The 18,562-nt window shown below is 36.9% G+C and overlaps 1 protein-coding gene across 1 annotated transcript in view; it reads right to left on the bottom strand.

Annotated features, from left to right (window-relative positions):
• Positions 1–2,258: 2,258 nt before the first annotated feature.
• fam199x (family with sequence similarity 199, X-linked) overlaps positions 2,259–18,562 on the bottom strand; it is a 70,787-nt gene continuing 54,483 nt past the window's right edge. The window contains exon 7 of the mRNA XM_079892464.1: positions 2,259–4,054. Within this exon, the coding sequence (XP_079748590.1) occupies positions 3,881–4,054 (174 nt within the window). The 3' untranslated portion in view covers positions 2,259–3,880. The remainder of the gene's footprint in view (positions 4,055–18,562) is intronic.

Here is an 18,562-nt window from a genome sequence, read left to right as displayed (position 1 = left end):
GACGACATTGCCTGTGAGTCCGCAGGTCGGACCCAAGACGAAGATATCACGCTGAGGCTGAATGAATCTCTCACTGACTTTGATTTTGCAGTTACACAACTCTTTTGAGTGTACTTTAACATACTTTTCATTTAGAGTTTAAAAAAATACTTTTTGGCTACAGTATCCAAGTGCTGAATATATAGACACTCAGTAATATTCAATACAAACTTGAAGTGCACACAGTATACAGTTTAATGACTTTACAACTGTAAGTTGCGATTACTATACGTTTATACATTGCAAAATTTGTTTACTGTTACAATATTATTATTTTTTTCTGTAACTGCATGCTTTGGATGCTGTATTCTTTTCTTTTCTTTTTTTATGTAGTGTCTAATGAATCATCTGTGGTGTTTATATTTTGACTGTCTGAAAGCATTATTTGATTTTGAGCACAGATAAAATGATTTTGAGGCAATTGTTTGATTTTGCCAGAAGAGTCAGATGTTCTCTGAATGTAGTTTGAAGATTTGGTTTTGTTTAAGGTTTCGAGAAATGTTTTAGCAATTCAGAAAATCTCTAATTACTGTGCATTGGCAAATAATTTTAAAAGGCTGCATTACCTTCCATAGTAAGAACAATTCCTAAATGGTTATTATTATACCATTTGTTAAAATTAACCTATTGCTTGCACATTAGCCAAAAAAGCCTTTCAAATGACTAAATAAATAATGATACATATTTATAGAGTAATAACTCTCTAAACTATGTTTAATTCTCATTTATAAAAATGCTAAATGTTTGAGTGCACAATTACTTACATGACTGCCAAGACAATACACTTACTGTAAAGATAGATTTAAATGCTGAAAGTATTTCATGTCAAGAAAATATATAATTGACACAAAAGCTATATGTCGTGCAATATATTTCACACCTCAATCATGTCATACTTTGATTTTATTTGATGAAATTAAGAATATTCAGACATTTCAGCAAAGCAGTTAAGTCATACTAACTTCATCTTACACATTTATATATCCGGATCAAAATATCTATGTACTAGTCTTACAAATAGTGTAAAGAATAACAAAATGGTCTTCTCTAAAAATGTATGTTATTTAGACACATTGCAACTAAACAGAATTTTGGGAATCATCCCATTGTTTGAATATTTGCCCATTTATCTTTAGAGAGACCAAAGAAAAACAATACTTTTTAGGTTAATCCTTTGTTTTTTACATTAAAATCTTAATTTTTGCACAATGTTGTTTTCTGCACATTTGCAATAAAGGGATGTTTAAATGGATAAAGAATGCTTAAAAAACACATTTGCAAGGTTTAAAAAAAAATGAAGTTTTGTAACTAAACTAATGCTAATCTTAAGGTTGCATAACCTTAAATTCCAAGATGTAATGTATTTTTTTTAAACTAAAAAGTAGTCCCCTCATTTACAATATATAACTCACAATAAAAATTAGGAAATATTACCTTTCTCCAGTTTTGCTAAAAGAGAGCAAAGTAATATTTTTTCAGGTATCGTGTTCTATTAGTTTGTAATATGAAATTTAAATGTCAAAAAGTCCCAAAACATATTTGTATGACCTTTCAAATAAATTTAAAGTAGATACAAAATGAATGCAATGACTTCATTTGTCAGTGTTCCCTCTATGCCTTAGTTCATACTGTATGTACTTCTACAAGCAATAATTACCCAATAAATTATGTACATACGAATGATGTCATTATATAACATGATGAAATATATTTTCAAATAGTTGTCACTGTCCTTTTAATGTTTTTAAACACTATTTAAGAACCTGAATTTGTAAAGTGTCTGGATGTTTTTTCTTCTGGGCAAGAGTCAAAACGCTTTTCTTTTTTTTTTTTTACGTAACAAAATATATTTTTTTTTCAATGCCCTCCATATTTATCCGACTCTAAGGTTTAACGTTCATCACTAGTCAGGCAAACCATTAAAAAAATCCCTATAATTTACAGTATGTGCTGATTAAAATTGTACTGCGCTGGTAACAGACAGCATGTACTGTTGATCAGACAGCATTTACTGTTAGGATAACTGCAGAGAGACTTTATTATTACAACTAAAGATCTGGGGCCTCATGTATAAAACCTTGCGTAGATTTCATTCCTAAAAGTGTGTGCGCAAAATTCCCTTTATAAAACCCAGTCAGCAGAAGATTGTACGTACATGCACCTCCACCTCGAAATAAATATATGGAGCTAGTTTCACAATGCATAACGTCATCTGCATATCATTATCATATGCATATCCCCATCCACGTGATACCATGTTTAACGGTACAAGACATTGGGAAAATATGAGATACAAACTATAAATGTGCAGTCAAATTACAGTATCCTTGTCTTGTTTTAGAATAAATATATCAAAATATCTGCAAAAGCTAAATTGTATAAAATAAGGCCTATTTTTCAGAGAAGGTTTTCAGTGAAGAGCTTTTCTCTTTCTTTTTCACTGGCCAAACAGCATTTTTAATTGTTTTAAACAAATAAAATCAATGCAATTGTCCCTATAAAGGTAAACATATGTTTTAGAATGTTTATATATTTTTAATGGAAACAGACTGGCCTTATTTTTTGCAGTGTAAATACAACTGTCTGACTCTTCGACAAAACATTTTTAAAGTAAAATGTGCAAATCTTAGTTTCCTTCAAATACAATTGTATTTTTCACAATGTTGGGAAGATCACAGTTGTTGTTATCATTAGGATACCGTCTAACTGCTCATGACATTGTACAACCACTGCTGCATGCAGGTCTTCTGTCAGTGTTGTCATCGGACCCATTCAAACCGGCCAATGGACCGCTCTACCAGTGAACAAAAGTGTGCATCATTGATTATTGTTCTTGCTAGAAATATTTTCTCAGAACAAGAGTAATGGAATTTAGATTAAAGAGAAATTATCATGCGCCTAGCACTCTTCGCTGTCACTAAAACATGAAAATGTAGCATGCCACTAGCCTGGGTTTCCCCATGCTGCCTTGAGCGCAGCGCGATTTTATTCACGCTGCTAGGCGTGAATTTTTTTATTTGCGCCTCAGCGAGGGGACCAATCACAGAACGGGGAGGGAGCAGCAAGACGATGACGACGTCTATGCGACACACCGAAGCAGTTTGTTTATATCTATGGATCCAACATGGCAGCAGACACGAAGTTACCTTTCGATGCAGCCTTAGATAGTGTTCTAAGTAGTTTAGAATGCAAGTTTATTTCGTCTTCTTCCTTGTCCAATTTCTGTTGCTCTACATACGTCATCTGGTATAATTGAAACAATTGGCTATGAGCTACGTACAGGCGCATTTGATAGACATTTGTAGCGCCCAATAAACGGCTCTGGGCATTCGTAAACCACGCCTCAAATACGAGAAAATTAACGTGGTTCCCAGACCACGTCTCAATGAGAAAGAGGTCTGACGTTAGCCAGGCTAGCATGCCACAGGAAAAGAGTTCAAAGCAGCACATCCACTACAAATATTTCTAAATTCATCATTTTTGTTTAATTTCTGGATAATGACTATGCAATTTGAGTGCTTAACTCCATTAATGAGTGGAATATTTAATCGAAAGGTGTATGAAATGCATCAAAATGAAAACAGTTTATAATCATTCTGTTTACTTCATTACTTTGCTCACTCCAGTAAAAGAATGCGTACGCACATATTTACGCTAAGTTTATTTTTTTTATAAATCCTGTTTTGTGCGTGGAAAATTACGTACACATATTTCAATGCCTTTTTTTGTGCACACGCAACGTTTATACATCAGGCCCCTGGTTGCCGAGAGATGTCTAGAACAGAGTAATTAATGCTGCATTGGAAGAGGCTTAGAAGGAACACTGAATAATTCACTCTCGTCACATCAATACATCAACATCATCACAATGATCTTCCTCCTCTGTGACTTTAAGTGAAAGGACCTCCTCATTCAGGAAGAGGCCGCTCAATCTCTCTTTGCGAGCCTGTCTCTGCTCCTTCAGCTGGCGCTTGCGTAAAGCTTTCTGCTGCATCTTCCTCTGCTTGGAGCGTTTCTGTAAAAGATGATGATCACAGCATTATGTTTTTACTATTAAGAATAGCAAAGCATTTAAAGTTGGGATGCACCAATCCAGTGTCCTTTATAGGTCAATTAAGCTTCATCCACACAGGCAGAAACTTTGTCGCTTGCACAGTGATACAGTGAATTTCTATTGTTGGTTACCATAGACCAAGGTTGGTCTTAGATCAAGATCTTCTGGATTTCTAGAAACTTCCAGGCAAGTGTGTTTGTTGGAGTTGAACTCTGTTGGTCATTGGCCCTCCAGGAGCCGGATTGGAAACCCCTCACAGCACTGTTTACTCAATTTTATTATTAAAATATTAATGGTTACTAATATGGCACATTTATTCTATACATCTTTCAATACATCTTTTGTATTTATATGGTTTTGGATGTAACAGATTTTCATAAGTTAATAGTCAATTTTACTGGCAATGATTTGCACCTCACATATACATATACATATATATATATATACAGTGGGGAGAACAAGTATTTGATACACTGCTGATTTTGCTAGTTTTCCTACTTACAAATAGGGCTGCAACAAACGATTATTTTGATAATCGATTAATCTAACGATTATTAGAACGATTAATCGACTATTCATCGATTATTTCACCGACTAATCAGTACGTTTGGAACGATTATTCAGCTTTTTCAATTAGTTAAAACACTGAGTTATACATATTCTAACTATAATATAAAAAAAGAAAATCACTTCAGCTTTTGAAATGGTTGTTTTAATGAGCTTTGAGCAACTAAACAGGTCATTCTCTTTAAGTTTTCAGATTTCTGTCCAACTCAAATCACACACAAATGCTCTCTAAGCATTGGTTAAATATTCTGTTCTCTTTCAATAGAAAAAAATAAACAAAAAAATTTATCAGCTGCATTACAGACACACTTAAACTGCAAACAATTATTATAAGAATTTTTTTTTTTTTTTTAAATTGATATGACAATTGAGCTGAGCTGACAGAGACATTCTCATTCACCTTTTAATTTACAGTATAAAAAATTAACTGACATGATATTCTTCATAACATCTCATTTTGTAAGTCTTCATGAATATGTAACAAAATACAGGCAAGGGATAATACTGTAATAACGTTACCTAATAGAGCTACAATAATAAAAAACAGCCCTGACTCCTAAGCTCGATCAAGCTTTATTCTATGCAAAAATAAATCATCACATTACTGTAATTATATTATTATTGTTATTATATTATTATTGTTAATATTATTGCTATTATTAGTAGTATTGCATTCTCTAAAAAGAGATTTACTGCTAGTTATTTAGCTTCAGCTGGAGAATATTCACCTCTCACCGGCTCGTCTCGTGCCAGGTTTTTCCTCTTTAAGTGTTTTAACATGCATGTTGTGCTCCCGTGAAAAGCAAGTTCCGCCTTGCATGTATTGCATACGACAGCATTCTTGGTTTGCAGTTTTGTGAAACTTTACACACCTTGCTAGTTCGGATTCGTTTGCACTCCGTCATAATTCGCGCTGTGTTTTCTTCTACCGCAATAGCATTTGTAACGGCTGCATTATGGGCCTTTCACACAGGACGCGGTATGCGCGGCGCTGCGCTATAAAACCCATTCATTTCAATGGCCTGCGCCGCGCAAGGACGTTTTGTTGCTGCGTCTACCAAAGCGCAAGCGCAGCGGTGCGCATCATTGGCGTGCTCACGCGCACGCCGCGGTCAAAGTTCAAAATAGTTCAACTTTTGCCGCTGCGCTCTGTGACGATTACCAGCGCGGCCAATAGAATCGGGGGATCCAAACAAGCACGGAAATCAAAATGGATGAACGGCTAGTATATAATTTGTTTTTTAGTTTCAGGATTAATGTTTGAATAAATGTTTTACTCTAAAAAAGAGCTGACTTCATGATTCTTGTTTTGATTCAGATATTAAAGTATATAAATCGCGTTGTATCTGAAGGGCAACGCTGAACCCAGCGGCAAGCGCCGCGCATACCGCGTCCTGTGTGAAAGGCCCATTACACTCTAGCGCTACAGCGCCGTAGCGGTCAAATAGCGATATTGCAGGCCCTTACATTAGGTCACGTGGGATCAAACGACTACTCGACAACAAAGATATTTGTCGACAATTTTTTATTGTCGACGTTGTCGACAATAGCCCCGTTTACATGCACACTTTTTAGCTATTCTGATTGAGATCGTTCTGATTGACGGATTCCGGTTGACTGTTTACATGGGATGTTATCTAAACCGATCAGGTTTTTACATGTGCTGAAGCTTCCAATCGAAATCATTTTGTGACATGCGCACACAGCTTGTCTGCCGGATCTGGAAGCTCATTATTCCCCACGTTTTCAATCCTATCAAGATGGTGCATCACTTAATCGTCGCGTTAGTTGTACGTTAGGAATTAACCGCGTTTCCAATGTCGGGCCAGTGCGAGCCAGGGCTTTAAACGGGCCTTGCCAGGCTAATAGCCTCGGGCCAGTAACGTTCGCACCGTGCCCAAAATCTGCTGCGTTTCCACTGCGCAGTGGAGCCAGAAGCTCCACAGCGCTTCACTAAAACACGCCCGTAACACGCCTCTCTGGAACAACGTCACACTAACCCATCATTTCACCAATAAAATGGAAGTTTTATCAGAAAACTAATCAGAAAGAAATCACTGGAAACAGCGTGATCGCAAAACAAGAGCGACCGCTTGCTGGCATTTTTGTTGTTTAATTGAATATTTAAAACCCAAGAATAGATGTTTTACCACAGGTTTACAATAAAAAGCGATACATCATAATGAATTAATTTGTGTCAAAATTGCACATTAGTCACACAGAAATAAAGTGGTTTACCGTTTATGACGTTTGTGAACGTTCACAAAAGAAAGAGGACACACAATTATTCAGTCGCGTCTGTTTCTGTTTGTGGTAGCCTAGTTACAGGACATTTACATCACATTTAGAAAGAATGATAATTTCTACAAATATGCCACCAGAAATTTGACCTGAGGAGCTTTAGCACTCTCTCCGAGAAGGATACAGTTATATTTAAAAGAGGATAGTCCAGTATAAAGAGATAAAATAAAAACAGGATTAAGATAACTTATGATTTGTCTGATTTCTTCAAGCGTTCATATTTACCATGTTTACTATGGTAATGGTTAGCGCGCATAGTTTTTTGCATCGGGTATAAATATTCCTACCTTATACGGTGATCAGAATCCACAACGGATCACAAACAGAAGGCGTAATGTTAGCTGACAGAATTATCTGGCGCAAAACCAGGCATGCGCAGAAAGACGTACTCAAAGTAATCGGATCAGCTCGTTTACATGGTGTGATCTTTCGTTTGATCGGTTCATGAAAAGGTTTATTCCACCCCCTTCAATCCGACTGAAATTTCAATCGGTTTGAGCATTTTTATTCCGATTGAGGTGTTGACATGGAGCATTTTCATTCTGATTGGACTTTTAAACTGGTTATAATCGGAATACAATGCTACATGTAAACGGGGCTATTGTCGACTAATCGTTTCAGCCCTACTTACAAAGCATGTAGTGGCCTGTAATTTTTATCATAGGTACACTTCAACTGTGAGGGACGGAATCTAAAACAAAAATCCAGAAAATCACATTGTATGATTTTTAAATAATGAATTAGCATTTTATTGCATGACATTAGTATTTGATCACCTACCAACCAGTAAGAATTCCGGCTGTCACAGACCTGTTAGTTTTTCTTTAAGAAGCCCTCCTGTTCTCCACTCATTACCTGTATTAACTGCATCTGTTTGAACTCATTACCTGTATAAAAGACCTGTCCACACACTCAATCAAACAGACTCCAACCTCTCCACAATGGCCAAGACCAGAGAGCTGTGTAAGGATATCAGGGATAAAATTGTAGACCTGCACAAGGCTGGGATGGGCTACATTACAATAGGCAAGCAGCTTGGTGAGAAGGCAACAACTGTTGGAGCAATTATTAGAAAATGGAAGAAGGACTTCCGGTTTCGACATGAGAGAGTAGCACACACTTCACGACGACTCCGTATATTTTTTTTATATAACTTCGTCAGAACATCTCTTTAGTAATTGTTAACCCTCTGAGGTCTGAGCTGTTTTCTGGGCCCTGGAGGTGTTCTGACATGCTCTGACATTTCTGGTTATTTCTGTTACTTGTCACATTTTCATGGCTAAAGTCTAATTACACTGTATTCAGCACAAACTCTGCTACAATAATATATCAACAGCATGTATGTAAAAGTTTGTAGTTTTGAGATAATGGCATTTATGCGTGGTTTGTGAAAATACAAAAAAAAATTCTCATTGAAATAAGGCCATGAAACCCCTACTGATTATTTCTTCACAAGACTTTTGAAAATTGTATCACGTAGCCTAGAATATTTGCTCTAAAACTATGTGAAAATCACCCTGACTGCTCATTCAGAGAAGACAATATATTGATTTAAAATTTTTACGACGTGTTTTGTGTGAGAAAGCTCTATGCGGAAGCTCATTAATATGTATGGCTTTTCTCACCTGAGAAAGACAAAGACACTCCCTAACGGCCCTATTAGGAGCTATCAGGCCCCTATCATTCTGAGCAACCTTGCACAATACTGTAAATGAGGAGATTTAAAAAAGAATGGCTTTTAGATTGTTTGATTTATTTACACAACATAATCCAAATTGACACAACAAATGGAAAAAAAGCACTTATTGAAAGACAGAGACTTGAAGATAGAGATGTTGAAGTCGGCAGGACTCAGTGGCATCTGGGCCCTGAAAAAAAAGTGAACATACTGATATCAAGAGAAAGGCCTGCACGATTTTGCAAATAAATATTAGATTTTTCTTGTTAAAATTGCTTTTTAAAATTCATAAAATACACACACACACACAAATGTTTCCAACAATATATAATATAATGAACACCAGGTTTGTTGTGCCTTGTAGGCATAAGCTATGCGCAGTGCTGGGTAAAATAATAATAACAATAGATAGCAGTATAAATCTTCCAAAATATTTCAGTAACAACCAAGCTAGAGAAAAATATATTGATTATGTTACTTCAAATGTTTCCATTCGTTATGATGATATGAAATGAGATAATAGTAAAAACATGAAGCCGTTTGGTGTGTTTTGCTTTTCAAATTTTCAAATGATACATTCAAACGCGATCACGCTGCAAAATCTGATACATTCAAACGCGATCGCGCTGCAAAATCTGATACATTCAAACGCGATCGCGCTCAAATATAAAACATTATGGTTACCATACATATCTACGTTTGACCAGATATCCACAAACACAGTAGGCTTAACAGTAAACACGGGTCTAAATATTATAATACTACTTTTACCATGCTGTGTTTTATTATAGAATATAAAAACATCCTCGTGTTGAAAACGTAGCCTATACAAGCACTGAAAGGTTGCCTATCATTCTAGTTCACATTTCACGTTTCTGTCTATATATACATGTACATATATGAAATTAGGCTTAGTTCATGTTTTTACTCCAAACTCATTTCATAACATACATTTTAATCTGGCACGACCAGTTTAACATGTCTTACCTTAAAAATCTTCTCATCTTCAAATCGCGTTTGAAGTAAATCCGAGGCAAATTCAAGGTAAACAGCACAGCACAGCACAGCTTACAGTCGTCCAAACGCGATGAAAAGGAGTAAGTTACGAAGTCTCTGCTTCTTTGTTTTGAGGTGATGAGGGCGTTTACAGGTCTGCGTTTCTCCGCATGGATCATTTGCATGTCAATCGCTCGTGCGCGCGTAGGCGTGTTCAAATTAAATTTAATGAGGACGCGTTTGAGAAACTGTACATGCCGCTGCTTTCGTATGGATTACTTAAAAATAGAATATTTGTTTTTTATATAATTTACAGACTTTAAAAATAGAGATTCCAAGCGTTGTATAGACATGCGTTTCAAGTCTGTGTGACAAACATTCGCTGAGTTACAGGTAATTTTCTGTCGCGTTTCAGAATGAGTTTCACATTGAGAGACGGCAGAACGCGCATCATGTTTATTTTCTTTGTTTTACGAAAAACACAACATTTTGTTTTTATTATGTGTACACAAATAAAAGAAGACATTTAACAGTTTTGAATGATGTACAATACAAGTATGTAAAATCAAAATCAACAGAGTATTTTGCACTGATATAAAAAAAAACGAGCAGATCACGCCGGCGTGATTGCCGACCTCAGGGGGTTAACACTAATAAAATTACAGTCCCGCATCCTGCAAACTACTAGCCGACTTTAGGATTCAGTTAGTTCAGATTTCTAAACATGCCGGGCAAATCTCGAAAAGCTCCAGACCAGGCTTTGACAGCCTCCGATGCCAATGTGGAGGAAACTCCTGTGAAAGATACTCCAGAGTCCGATAATTCAGCTATCCTCAATGCGATCTCCTCTCTTCGCGCGCAACTCCTTTTAATCAAATCTGACATTGGAGAAATTATTGACTCAAAAATTGAGTAGCTCGCTGTCACTATCCGAGGGGAATTATCGACATTCAAAAATGAGGCCAACGCGGCAATTTCGGAGATTAAAGTTACGGTGGACGATCATGCTGCGAAATTAACGAGCCTGGAAAATCATGCTTCCACCTGTTCTGACACGATGGTTAAGATGGAACAAGATTTGGGAAAGCTAAAGCTTACAGTGGAGCAACTCACAGAAAAATGCACAGACCTCGAGAGCCGCAGCAGAAGACAAAACATCCGCATACTGAACATTAACCCTCTGAGGTCGGCAAACGCACCGGCGCGTTTTGCTGGATTTTCTTCACGTAGCACAATAAACTTAAATTACTCCGTCATTTGTGGTCATACAGAAAAAAGATATATGAAAAAGGAATCTGTGAGATGTCTACTTTTGTATGTGTCCACTTACAATCAAATCAAAACATTGTGCTTTTGTAAAATAAAGAAAATAAACAGGGTGTGCTTTCTGCCTCTCCGTCTCGGTGAACTTTTTTTTCTTGAGCACGTCTATAAACTGAAACAAAACTCAGCAAATACTTGTCTTATGAGCCATATATCTTTATAAACATTTAAGTGTGTACTTTTAAATGATCGGATTCAAACTGAAAACAAATATTCTCTGTTTAAGTAATTTGTATAAAACCAACAAGATGTCCAGCTTCTCAAACCCTTGCTTATTATTTTTAATCTGACCATGCCCACGCGCGCAAAAGAGATTGACATGCAAATCGTCCACATGGAACGTGAACGCGTTCGTTACCTCAAAAACAAAGCACCAAACTTCATAAGTCTCTGCTTTTCGTTGAGTTTGGAAGACACGAAATTCTTAATTATATTAGTTAAATGATATTGTTGCATCAACTTCACATTGCAGTTGAACTGTTGCTAGATATATGGTGAATATTATAATATTTAGACCCGTGTTTACTGTTAAATACTGTGTTTGTGAATATCTGCTCAAACGTAGATATGTATAATATGGTAACCATAATGTATCATATTTTGGAGCGCACTGTGCGTTTGAATGTATCATATTTTGGACCGCGCTGTGTTTCAATGTATCATATTTTGGAGCGCACTGTGCGTTTGAATGTATCATATTTTGGAGCGCGCTGTGCGTTTGAATGTTTCATATGTTTCATGTGTGTTTGAAAAGCAAAACGCACCAAACATTAGGCTTCATGTCATTTTATATCATCATAACGAATGGAAACATTTGAAGTAACATATGATAATCAATATATTTTTCTCTAACATAGTTGTTACTGAAGTGATCCTTTTGAAAGATTTATAGGCTGCTATAGGTTATTGTTATTATTATTATTTTATGCAGCACTGTGCGTAGCCTATGCCTACAAGGCACAACAAACCTGGTGTTCATTATATATTGTTGGAAACATTTGTGTGTGTATTCTGTGAATTTTAAAAAACAATTTTAGCCAGAAAAATCTAAAATCTATTCCCAAAATTGTGCAGCCCTACAGTTTCTCTTGATATCAGCATGTTCACGGATTTTTTTTTTTTTTTTTTTTTTACAGGGAACAGATGCCCCACTGATGAATCCTGCTTACTTCAACATTCACATGAGAGTCTGTACATGAACATGGTAAAGTGAAAAAAATCAAACACCTTGGAAATGAAAGGTATGTACAATGTTTTTAGGAATGTCACAAAGGTCTCTGTCTTTGGATCATTGTTTTCAATAGTGAGCTTTTTTGTCATTTGTTGTGCATCTTTGTATTATGTTGTGTTGTAAATAAATCCAAACAATCAAAAAGCCATTATTTTTTAAATCTCCTCATTCTTTGTGCAAGGTTGCTCAGAATGATAGGGCCTGATAGCTCCTAATAGGGCCATTAGGGGAGGGTCTTTGTTTTTCTCGGGTGTGAAAATTCATCAATATTTAGGATGTGTTTATGCCTCTTCGCATAAAGCTTTCTTACACAAAACACGTCTTACAAATTTTAAATCAATATATTGTCTTATCTGAATGAGCAGTCAGGGTGATTTTCACATAGTTTTGAAGCAAATATTCTAGGCTACGTGATACAATTTTCTAAAGTCTTGTGAAGAAGTAATCAGTATGGGTTTCATGACCTTATTTCAGTGACAATTGTTCTTTGTATTTTCACAAACCACGCATAAATGTCATTATCTCAAAACTACAAACTTTTACATACATGCTGCTGATATATTATTGTAGCAGAGTTTGTGCTGAATACAGTGTAATCAGACTTTAGCCATGAAAATGTCACAAGTAACAGAAATAAGCACAAATGTCAGAGCATGTCAGAACACCTCCAGGGCCAGAAAACACCTCAGACCCCAGAGGGTTAAAGAGGGTGCTGAATCCGGAGTTAAACCTAGAGATTTCGTTGCTCAACTCCTTGCAGAGGCCTTGTCACTAGACAAATCCCCGCATGTGGACCGCGCCCACCGAGCTCTACGTGCCCGTCCTGGAAGTGATGAACCACCACGGGCCTTCATTTTGCGTTTGCACTACGTCCATGAGATGGAAGAAATAATGCAAAAATAATGCTAGGATGCACCAATTGTCTTTAAAGACCAAAGAGTTAACATTTTCCCGGACTACCCGCCTGCTGTGGTAAAGCGACGTGCACTCTTCAAACATGCGAGGGAGTTGTTGAAGGATAAGCCGGAGTTAAATACAGACTGCAATATCCAGCGAAACTGAGAGTCTCGCACAACGGTAAAGAGAATTTCTTCACCGATCCGGACAAAGCGGTCAAGTTTGCTGAACGTAACTTTGAAATTCCAGGAGCAGTCTAAGGGACGCTGTTGGACTGAGTCAAGTAAGATCAACATAACGTGACGGAAACGTATTGACTGTTTCCATGATGTTTATAAAACTCATATAGTGTTATTTACATTGAGATGTTCACCCTGAACTCTTTATTACAGAGTTTTTTTTTTGTGTGTGTGTGGAAATTTAAGGTTTGATACCATTTTGAAGGTATTTGTTAGGTTTTATTTGACTATCTCGGTTATATTCTTTGTCATTATATTCAATTTGTTTCGTAATTCCGTGTCATTCTAGTTCTGTAGTCGGCCAGATGACGGGATTAATGTTTGAGTTTAGGGGAATGGGGGGTGGGGGCCTGTTTAAAAGGGTGCAAGGTATGGAACAAGCAGTGATGATGACCAGCCTGATTTTCAATCACGTAAAGAATAACGACAACTCAAAGTAACAGAAGGGGTCTCAAATTTGTGGAATTCCTGGAGGGCCACAGCTCTGCACAGTTTTGCTCCAACCCTAATCAAACACACCTGATCCAGCTAATCAAAGTCTTCAGGATTACTAGAAACTTCCTTGCAGGTGTGAGTTGGAGCTGGTTGGAGCTAAACTGTGCAGAGCAGTGGCCCTCCAGGAATTGAGTTTGAGATCACTGGATTAAACCATCCAGTTAAGAGAAGCAAGATATTATCTCATCTAAAATCTCTCACCTCAGATTTATATCTGAGGTGAGAGATTTTAGATGAGATAATATCTTTCTGCAGGAAACTCATCTCAAAGTGGACTCTAAAGACAAATTAAAATCTGGATGGATAGGACAGATCTATCAATTTAATTTTTTACATAAATCTAGGGGGGTAGCTATCTTATTACGAAAGGGGGTCCCATTTAAACAAAAAGCCCTGAGTACCGATCGAGATGGCCGTTATGTTATTTTATCTGGTGAGGTTTATGGCTTCCCGATTACGTTGATAAATGTATATGGTCCAAATTCTGATGAACCAGACTTTTTTAGAAAGGTATTTTCTCTTATCCCCAATATATCCCAAACAAATCTTGTAATAGGCGGGGACTTTCATTGTGCATACAGTCTACAGTATACAGCATACAGTATCTCGATAGATCATCGTTTAAAATCTCCTCGCAATCTAATTCAAGAAATTTTTTGAACGCATTCATTAATAATTCTAATTTGGAGACTTATGGAGACTTATGCATCCAACCGAAAGAGATTATACATTTCACTCGCATGTACATAATGTATATACTCGCATTGATTATTTCTTGGTGGACAACAATCTTATTTCTAATATCCTAAATTCTAAAATTCCCGATATACTGATTTCAGACCACGCCCCAGTTTAATTTGAAGTTGTCCTTGATCAAACATCTTCTATCCGCCCTCTATGGAGGATGGACCCTCAACTTATTGACGACCCTAAGTTCATTGATTTCATGAGTTCACAACTGGAAAAAAAATTTGATAGCAACAATAAGCCAGGAACATCACCAGGACTGCTCTGGGAAACTTTAAAAGCCTTAAAAGAGGTTGTGTTATATCATATCAGGGGTCCCGAAATAAACTATACAAAACGAAACTAATTGATTTAGGGAAACAAATTCATCGGTTAGACAATGAAAATGCACTAAACCCCTCACCAGATACTCATAAGAAAATTTTACAGTTAAGGTTTGAATACAATAAAATAGTCTCTACTAAAATAAATAAAACGTTTCATTTCGTTAAACAGAAATACTTTGAATTTGGGGAGAAGCCCCATAAATTATTAGCCAGACAATTGCGAAAAATAAATAGTGAAAGAACAATTCATAAAATACAGACAAAATGTGGGACACAATGTATCACAAATAAAGAGATAAACCAATGTTTTAAGGAATTTTACTCAAAGTTATAATCTTCAGAAACTGATCTGGACCCACAAACAATAGATGAATTTTTACGTAAATGTACTCTTCCCACTCTATCTCCAGATGATCGGACATCTCTTAATAAAGATATCTCTTTAGAGGAATTGAAGAACACAATAAATTCTTTAAAGAGCATGAAAACTCCTGGCCCAGACGGGTTACCAACCGAACTATATAAAAAATTCAGCGACATCCTTACTCCTCATTTGCTTAAAACTTATCAGCAAGCATTAACAACTGGACTACCACCGACTTTTTCTGAAGCCATTATCACAGTAATTCCTAAAAAAGGTAAAAATCCTGAAGAAGTTGAGGGATACAGACCTATCTCCCTTATTAATGTTGATCAAAAAATATTATCCAAGACACTTGCTAATAGACTTGGCAAATTAATTAACAAACAGGTTAACACAGATCAGAATGGATTTATTCCAGGAAGAAGTACTATACATAATACTAGACGCCTGTTTAATATAATTTATCATCCCAAGGCAATCCGAGACAACTTGGTTGTAATCTCATTGGATGCCGAAAAGGCATTCGACCGAGTGGAATGGCGTTATTTGTTTGCTATCCTTGAGAAATTTAATATGGGGGATGAGTTTATAAAATGGATTAAAATTTTGCACAGTAGTCCATCAGCACGGGTTTTAACAAATAAAACGATATCAGAATCCTTCTGTCTTCGAAGAGGAACCAGACAGGGCTGCCCCCTCTCACCCCTTTTGTTCGCATTAAAGGGGGGGTGAATTGCTGTTTCATGCATACTGAGTTTTTTACACTGTTAAAGAGTTGGATTCCCATGCTAAACATGGACAAAGTTTCAAAAGTTAAGTTGTACGTTTGAAGGAGTATTTTTGTTCCAAAAATACTCCTTCCGGTTTGTCACAAGTTTCGGAAAGTTTTTTTCGAGTATGGCTCTGTCTTACGTAAGATAGAGCGGAATTTCCTTATATGGGTCCTAAGGGCACTTCTCCGCGGCCGCGCGCGCACTCGCAGACCAGTGAGAGAAGAGAGCGAAAGCAGTACGTTACCTCAAAGCGCTATGCTCGGCTTTTAGGGAAGTCAATGTCACCAAAGAAGTGGGTTTTTGGTTGGCAGGGCAAGACAACCCTACACAGATTCCCAAAGAACCCAGCGTTAAGGGAATAGTGGATGGAGTTTGTTTTTTCGAAGCATCAACGGAGGTTGTGCACGACTCTTTGTTCCCTGCATTTCGACGATGATTGTTTTATAAACAAAGCCCAGATCGACTTATTTGCAGATCGTCTAATGCTTAAGGATCGAGCAGTCACGGTGAGTAAACTACTTCAAATGTCTCTCTGTGTTGTTGTTAGATCAGTTAGCACTATAGCACACCGCCCACACGGCCCGCCCCCAGCCGCTCGGTTTTTCCCGGAAAGACTCGGTACAGCCAATCTTTAACTTATAAATATAATAAAACTAAAGACGTTTTGGAGATATGAAGGATGCAATACTACTCTATAGGTACTCAAGATTAACAGGAGATTGAGTGAAAATGAGCATTTCACCCCCCCTTTAATAGTAGAGTGGCTTTAATCAGCATACATGGCTTTAATACTTCAAACACTGTTAACAAAATATCACTCTACGCGGACAATATTTTGCTTTATACTACCCAACCTCTGGTGAGCCTTCCTGTTATACTCGAAACTATTACTAACTTTGGGAAATTTTCTGGCTTTAAAGTAAATTTTGAAAAAAAGTGAACTCATGCCCATTGGTCTGAAGGATTTATCTGTAATACACTCCTCCCCATTTAAAGTTTCCACGGAAAAAATTACATATTTAGGAATAGTGGTTACTTCTAAATATAATCTACTCCTCAAAGCTAATTTCAACCCCAAGTTACAAACCTGTATACACTATTGGAAAACTCTTCCGATCTCCTTAATTGGCAGAATAAATGCGATAAAAATGATATTTCTACCTCAAGTATTATATTTATTTCGTAATATTCCAATATTTTTGCCCAAGTCCTTCTTTAAACACCTAGATTCGATTGTTCTTCCTTTTCTATGGAACTATAAGGGTCACAGAATAAAAAAAAGACACCTTTGTAAACCCAAGCATGAGGGGGGTTGGTCCTTCTGGATTTTCGAATTTATTACTGGGCCACTCACTTACAAGTTTTTGCACTATGGTTGGAACAGTCGGCTAATGCCCCAGAATGGCTTCAGATGGACCGGGATTACTGCCATCCCTATGATCTTGGAGCAGTGCTGCTTTCCCCAGTGATATTAGACCAAACTGTAGTTAATGGTTTTGTCATAAAAGTCAGTTACGTATTTGAGACAGATAAGAGATTACCTTAATATAAAATCACTCTCCCCCTTAATCCCGATCGCAAATAACCCATCATTTCCCCCTTCGAGGTTGGATTCGACCTTTAATCAATGGAAGGAATTGGGTATATGCACAGTCAAGGACCTTTATTTGGATGGGGCGTTAGCTTCCTTTACGCAACAACAACAGAAATACAATCTTCCAAAAAATATTTTTTTCCAGATTTTTACAGATAAGGAATTACTTGTGATGATTGTGTAACGACTGAGTGCGAGTCAAACACAAATGAAGCTTCCAGGTGTTTTGTTCAAACATAACTCCACACAGAACTCAACATTCCAGAACCATAAAAGAAGGCTCCAGCCAACTTTTATGGACAACTAATGGAAGCACTTGTCAATGTGAGATGGTTTTTAAAAGAATGATTGGTTCAGAGATGGCACAACTCAGTGTTCGATCAAGATAACAGCAGAAGCTGCTCGAGCCCACGACAGAGATACAAAACAGACCATCTTCTTCTTAAGGACCTCTGAATGACCCAGAGTAAAATCTCTCCAAACCACAGAAAACTGAGATTTACCCCATAACAATACATAAAATCATTCCAGAACAGTTTTCGATGGACTTATAATCAAACATCATGCAACCACATAATTCTGTTGTTTCTACCACTTATATGCATGTTTAATAAGCTTAGATCCCATGTAAGTCATTTAATGGTTATAACTGTTAGATGTTTGAATGAAAGTGTGTTGTGTTTCATATCAGTATGATCGTATGCTCGTGATTCAAAAGATGGCTTGATTGAAATCTGTGTGAAATGTTTCGTATTCTTATAATAGGAATGATGTCTAAACTGTGGCCTCTGCACTCTCTGCTAGAGCTTGGAGAGTAAGGAGATCCCAGATAACGCATGATTTACAATAAGACAAATAAAGCCAGTGTCTAATTCGTCCGATCTCTTCAGGAGGTTGGACAAACTTTTGAGTTTAAAATCTTAGACCCGAAACAAAGG

Source organism: Squalius cephalus (assembly GCF_949319135.1).
Source record: "Squalius cephalus genome assembly, chromosome: 14".
Classification (NCBI taxonomy): domain Eukaryota; kingdom Metazoa; phylum Chordata; class Actinopteri; order Cypriniformes; family Leuciscidae; genus Squalius; species Squalius cephalus.
This window is presented reverse-complemented; position numbering and strand designations above follow the sequence as displayed.